Source organism: Haliaeetus leucocephalus, unplaced genomic scaffold (assembly GCF_000737465.1).
Source record: "Haliaeetus leucocephalus isolate CR32 unplaced genomic scaffold, Haliaeetus_leucocephalus-4.0 Scaffold802, whole genome shotgun sequence".
Lineage (NCBI taxonomy): Eukaryota > Metazoa > Chordata > Aves > Accipitriformes > Accipitridae > Haliaeetus > Haliaeetus leucocephalus.
This window is the reverse complement of record NW_010973238.1, coordinates 1,223,745-1,230,378: the sequence shown is the minus strand read 5'-3', so window position 1 is coordinate 1,230,378 and position 6,634 is coordinate 1,223,745. Positions and strand designations below refer to the sequence as shown.

General features: G+C 67.8%; 1 protein-coding gene across 1 annotated transcript in view; it reads right to left on the bottom strand.

Moving 5' to 3' along the window:
• Nucleotides 1-1,457, bottom strand: part of TBX1 (T-box 1) — a 10,236-nt gene extending 8,779 nt beyond the window's left edge. Inside the window, exons 1-2 of the mRNA XM_010581750.1 lie at nucleotides 1,424-1,457; nucleotides 5-211 (exon numbers count right to left, since the gene is read on the bottom strand). Of these exons, the coding sequence (XP_010580052.1) occupies nucleotides 5-211; nucleotides 1,424-1,457 (241 nt within the window). The remainder of the gene's footprint in view (nucleotides 1-4; nucleotides 212-1,423) is intronic.
• Nucleotides 1,458-6,634: the final 5,177 nt, after the last annotated feature.

Sequence of the window (6,634 nt, the reverse complement as noted above, 5' to 3'; positions counted from 1 at the left end):
GGGCCTGGGGGCGGCGGGTTGGCCCCGGCCGCCGTCGCCGCCCCGCCGAAGGGGTAGCCGTGCTGGGGCTGGGGCGGCGGGTGCGGGTGCTGCTGAGCCGTGCAGGGCTCGTAGTGCGGCGGCTCATGCTGTCCGTACGGGTCCCCCGGGGAGGGGGAGAGGTGGTACCCCCCGGAGGCGTTCAGGCTGCTCAGGCTGTTGGCCGTGAAAGCTGCAACATCGCAAAAATGGGACAGCTGGGTGAGCCAGGGGCTGGAGATAGCTGAAATCATTCCAAAAACAGGCCGTCAGGGCTCCGCTCCGGCTCCCGCTTCCCCCCCCCGAGCTCCGCGCCGCTCCGCGCGGCCCCCGCCTCCGCGCCGCGCCGGCTCCGCGGGGTGCCCTCCGCCTCCTCTCCTGCCCCGCGCCCAGCCCAGCGGGGCGGCTCCCCCTTTCCGCTTTGCTTGGCCCCAGCCCCGCTCCCCCCGGGGCAGGCGGGGAGCTCGCTGCTCCCGCTGCCTGCCTGCCTCGGCTCTTCTTTTTTTTTTTTAACTTTTTTTTCTTCTTCTTTTTTTTTTTTTTTCCTTTGCAAACCCGAGAGATCTGCCAAGAGCCGCGGCGGTGCAGAGCCCGTGCTATCTGTGCAGAAGGCCTCCCTCGCCGCACACGATTTGGGACAAAGCAAACTACCCCCCCCCCCCCCCCAAAAAAAAAAAAAAAGGGGGGGGGGGGAACTCAAAGAAAGAAACCGGTTCTTATTTCCGTGTAGCTACGGTGCTGCAGGTAATGTCCCTCGCTCTGGGGCCGCGGGGCCGCAGCTGACAGGGGAAGGCGGATCTGGTTTGGCAATCCCCCCTTCTTTCCATCCCCGGGCGAAAGAGGGGGAACAGACGGGGACCAGAGCAAAGCTCCGGGTCCGCGCCGAGGAGCGCCGGGACGGCCCCGGCCGCGCAGCCCTCGGCCGCCGGCCCGAGCGGGCCCTGCGGCGCATGACAGGCCGCCCCGGGGAACGGACGGCTCCTTCGGATCCCCTCCGATGGTGAAAGGCTCCTCGAGGTCCTGGGGGTCTCTTGAGTTATTTCTGCCGCGGCCCCCGGGCCGGACAGGGGCTGCAGAGCCAGCGGGAGCCGAGCCCCGGCCCGCCGCTGCCCTGGGCACGGCCGGCGCTGTCGGAGGATGCTCCAGCACCTCCGAGGAGACGCGGGTCCAAGCGGCGGAGCCGTCGGAAGCCGCCACCGGGGCACGGGCAGAGCCTTATTCTCCCAGGGAGGGCTGCGGGGGCCCGGGCCTGCCGGGGGGGCACGGCAAAGCCCCCTCCGACCGGCGCCGCGGCCAGGCCGCGCTCCTGCCGCCGGGCCGGGACGCGTGAAAACTCTCCGAGACGCCGTGGCCCGGGGGGGGGGTCCCGTCCCCGCAGCCCTGCGGAGCCGAGCGCGGCGCTCACCTTCCATGTCCCTGGTGACGGTGCTGAAGTGCATCTTCTGCGGGCGGCAGCCGGGGCGGGCGGGCGCGCTGCGGCCGCCGCGGCGCTCCTCCAGTGCTCCCTTCCCTGCTTGCTCGGCGGCGGCGGCGACTGAAATCAGAGAGGCGATACTGAAAGCATTTGCCTTGGGAGACAGAGGGCTGTTTTCGTCCATAGGGGAGACACCAATGCAGGAGCAGCAGCCGCGGCAGCCTCCCACCACGAGCCCCCCCTCCCACCCCCTTACTCCCCTCCTTTCTACCGCACCATCCAGGGAGGTGCGAGCGAGACCCCCCTCCTTCCAGATGGGGGGGGGGGGGGGGGAAGCTTAAAAAAAAAAACAAAAAAAAAACCAAACCACAACAGAAAACAACCCAAACCCTCTGTCGTCCCCCCCCTCCGGGAAGGGCGCTGGGGAGCAAGAAACTTCCCCGGGGCCCTTTGCAGACAGCGCCGAGCGCCACAACGGGCCGGATCGAGCCCTGTCAGCGGGAGGGGGACGGGGGGGACGGGGGAATAAATAACCCCACGAATTTCTTCCCCGGGGTCTCAGTTTCTGTCCCCCCAGCTTCGTTCCCTGCGATTTATTAATTTATTTTCTCTCTTCCCTTCCCCCCAACCACCACCTCCTGCTTCTTCCCCCCCGTCCCCTCCTTTTCTCCTGCACGTAGGGAAAGTGGCTCCCTTATAGGCGCTTTCCCCCATTCAGTGGCTGGGAGGCGTCACATGGAAGCCGGGGGTGTTTGCCTGCAGAAGCGGCGGCGGCGGCGGCGAAAGCGAAGTGAAACTCCTGCCGAGACGGTGTCAAAGGGCTGGGGAGGCCCTTCCCCGCCTCCCGGGCACGGCGAGCGGCCGGCGGGGAGGGATGGGATGTGCTGCGGGGCGGGCGGAGGGGCCGGCGGTGTCAATCACGGCGCCGGGAGCCGGCCGACGGGAAGGGAAGAGCCGAGCCCAGCCGAGCCGAGCCCGGCGTCACGCTGCGGATGTCCGGCACCGAGAAGTGGGGATTGCGCCCTTCCTCCAGCCCGCATCCACCGCGGGGCTGCGGGCTGCCCCGGCCCGACCGCGGGACGTCGGCGCCCGCGGGGATTCGCAGCCCGAGCCGCCGCAACGGGCGGGGGCCGGGCACGTCGGGGTGTGCTGCGGGCGCGGGTACCGCCGGGCGCCTCGCCGGTGCGGGGTGGACACCCCCCCCCCAGCCCCGGGCCACCAAACCCCCAAAGCACCCGCCGGCGTTCGAGCATTTCCTTCGCCGAAAATAAAGCGGAGAAAACGGAAAGCAACCGGCGGGGCGGCAGGCGAGCCCTTGCCCGGCCCGGCGTGAGAGCCCGCTCCGTCGGCAGCACCTGCACGGCCTGCCGCCGGGGAGGGCCGCCCCCGTTCCCCTCCCTGCCCCGGCGAGCGTGAGGCGCTACTCACCGCCCGGCACCGGCCCCTCGGAGCGCCGCGGCGTCCCCCGGGCCCTTCCTCCGCATCGGCGCGGGGCGAGGCGGCGCGCCCGCCCCGCCGGGCCCGGCCCGGCCCCGGTACCAGTCCCGGTACCAGTCCCGGTGCCGGTCCCTCCGGGCGGGTGGCTGCACCGAAGTCCCGGGGGAAATGCCCCAACGGGGCGGGCGGAGCCGTGGGGCGCGCCGGTGGCTACTGGCGCGATGGGGGTTGCATAACCCGAGCGATGCGCGGAGAGCCGGAGTGAGCAAGCGGGTTATATATAGCTGCCCTGTCTGTAGCCTGCGGGGCTTGATTCTTCTGTTGAAATATTATCTTTGGATGTGGTAAAAATATTTGCAGAGAAAAATCTAGACTACTCTTACATATTTGAGCATATGTTCCTGCAGCTAACGGCATAAGGGCAGAGCGTGACACGATCAGTGTTCTGTTTCTTCGCTGCTGCTGGCAGCGCGGTTCCCGGCCGGGGCAGTTTCTATCCCGAGCTCAGGGACACGCCACGGAGAAGAGTGTCCCAGTGCTGACCCGCGCTGCTTACCTGGCGGCAATACAAGGAGGAGGGGAAGGGATTTCGTTAGGGCACCTCGGGGCAATACCGGAGGAAAGCGAGGAGCCGCGGGTGCGAGCTGCAAGCCGCCTCCGGGAAGATCAAGGGCTGATGCGAGCGGGACACGGGGCACCAGCCCCTTCCCCGAGGTGTGCTCGGCTCTGGGCAGCCTCTGCCCAGGGAGGAAAAAAAAATCTTCCCCCCTCCCTCCCCCCCCCCGCCCCCCCCTCCGGAAAGTAAGAAAAGCCCCGAATCCAGCGCCCCAGCAGAGTCGGGGAGCTGGGGGCTGCTGCCCGTGCCTTGCTTGCCCGCACCGTTTCCTAGGTTTATGCCTTTCTCCTTCCCTGCTCCTTAGGTAAAGCCCCAGCTGGAAGCGGTGCCACGTCGGGGACAGCCCGGGCGCGGACGGACCCTCCGGCCTGTCCACCCGCCCAGCGGTGTCGGGGCTGAGCGGTGCCTGCCGGGGATACGGGACCCGCCGGGGATCGTTGCCAGCCGGCCCCCGGGCGGCAGCGGAGCGGGTCCCCGCTGAGCCGCGGGGCTGCAGCCCCGAAACCCCAAATCCCTGAAAGGAAACCCCGCCGCCCCGCTCCCGCACCCCGTGCCCGGCCTCGCAGGCCGCGCGGGGTTCGCACACGCGTGAGCGGCGCCGGGCGGAGCTGAGACGACGGGAAGGCGAAACCAGCCCCGGCTCCCCCGCGACGGGGGAACCCCGCAGCGGCAGAGCACACCCGAGTGAGCGAGTAGCACGGCGCTGTGCTGAAAACGGGGTTGTCCCCTCTCCTGCACCCCCAAAAGGGCCTAAACCCAGAGGCCGCGTTTGCCAGGCGTCTCGCTCAGCCCCGCGGGCGCTTGTCCCGTTCGCCGGCCGCTCCGCATCTCCGGAGCCCTGCAAGGCGCATCCAGCCTCGACGAGGGGTTGCTGACCCCGCTGTTAGCGATACTGGTTTGCCCCCGGCTCTGCGGTCGTCCCTGGGCCGGCGGGGGGGAAATGGATGGAGCCCGGAGGCTGTCGGAAGGGCACCAGGGAGAAGGCGAGGGGGGCTTCTCCGCTCGGCTCACACCTCGCCCGAGCAGGTGGAAGGGAAGGTCAGGGTTGTCCCTCCGCCTCTCCGCCGGGAACGGCTCCACGCTGCGGAAACGCCGAGAGCTCGACGGGGAAGAAGGGCAAACACCCCCCCCGCCCTCCGAAGACACACATCTACTTAGCCCCGAAACGCTCCGGCCCCGGCAGTGCAAAAGCCCGTGGCGGCACCGAGGAAATCAACGCGTTGCAACGAGTTCCCCGTCCCCCCACCCCCCGACGGCAGCTACCAGCCGCGGCACAGCCCCCGGAGCCCGAGCATCGCCGCCTCCCAGCCGCTCCACCACCTTCCCCGGCCCCGGCGAGGCTTCTCCCCGCAGCAGGTATCCGCTGCCGCCCCCTCCCCCGTTTGGGCTCCGCACCCCGCAATCCCCCAGACCTTTCAGGCGAGGTGGGGGCGGACACCGGGGGCTGCTGCCTTCGTCCTCCCTCGCAGGGGTCTCCCCGCCGGCGCCGTTCCCCACGGGCCGGGCCAGGTGCACCCGGGCACGGACACCCCCGCTCCGCTCCAGCGCCGGGGCCGTGCTCACACCGAGCCGCGGCCCTTGTGCTGCGGAGGTGCCCGGGTCCCCCAGACCGGGTCCCCCGCGCACCCTGAGCCCGGGCTGTGCTGCAGATGCGCCACGGCCCCGACGGGCTCTCCCCGCGCCCCCGGGGCCCAGCTGGGACACAGCCCCAGCGCCCGCCGCCTTCCCTCCGTCCGCTCTTCGCACTCACCCCTCCGCCCGCATCTCTTCCTCTCGTCCCTCCCGCGATCCCTCCTTTCTGCCCGTTCCCCCGGCCCTTGCCCGGCCCCGCCGTCCCTCCCGCCCCCCAACCCCTGCGCCCCGATGGTCCCCCGGCGAGCCCGGGCTGCGGAGGGGGGGGTGGGTGCAGAGTCTGGAGGGGAGCTGGGGGCGGCCCGGCTCGGGCTTGGCACAGCAGCCCCGGCTCCCCGCTGAGCCGCGGGGCAGCAAGTGACTAGCGGGGGGGAGAGCGGCAGCGAGCCGGGGCTTGGGGCCACGCAGGGCCGGGGGAGGCGGCAGCGCGCTCCGCGCACACGTCCGCACACGCTTATTTCTCCGCACAGTTCCCTGATGAACAGCCCTGCGGCGGGGTGCCCCGGGCAGGTTCCCGCGGCCGGGCCCGGGGAGGGTGAACCCCCCGGCCCCCGCTCTTCCCCGCCCGCCGCGGCAGCACCGCCCGTGCGCTGCGAGCGATGGAAAAGAACAGTACGGGAAAGGCTAACGCTGCCGGTAGCGATGCTGCTGGCGAAACAATAATAATTCGTAGAGGTTCAGCTAACGGGAGCCGCGGATATTTACCGATTCGTTGTAGGAGGGGAGCTAAAGAGGAAACCGGGGACATCTCGGCAGGTGAAAAAAGCCTGCGGTTCCCGCGGGTCCCCGGAAAAACGGGGATTTTCTGGCGTTTGATTTGAGACCGTTATCGATGAAGACTGTTATTATCATTACAGTCATCCTCGTTATTACTCCGACTACGGCGACTATTAGTATTATTTTGCTACTTACGTTTCAACTATAGGAACCGAAATTAACGAATGTATCTAACAAATTAAAAAATCAAATGTGTTAACCGGGTCTCACCGAGAAAGACAGACAGAAGGAGAGAAAGTAGGACAAGACACACAGAAAGAAAGAGGAATGAAAGAAAGAAAAAAGAAAGAAACAGACAGAGAAAAATAAAGAAAGGAAGAAAGAAGGAAAAGAGAAAAAAGATTAGAAAAAAGTAGAAAGAAAAAGAAAGAAAAGGATGGAAAGAAAGAAAAAGAAAGAAAGAAAGGAAGAAGACAAAGACAGAAAGAGAAAGCAAAAAGAAAGAGAGAGCCAGAAAAAGACATCGGAAAGACGGCCAGACCGATAACGACAGAAGAACGAAACGCAAGGCAAGGCGAGCCGCGCTCTGCCGCAGCCCCTTTGCCCACCCGCTTTCCCGCAGCTGGAGCGGTTTGGGCTGGGAGTGCTGGCACCACGGCTCGGTGCCAGTCGCCGTCCCGGCGCGGGGCCCCGCGGGGTCCCCCAGCGCTCGTCGGGGCTCACTCCCCCGCTGCAGCTCGCTGGTTTCCCCGGGGCGCCCCGACCCCGCTCGCTACCGTTGCGCGGCCTCCAGAGCCCCC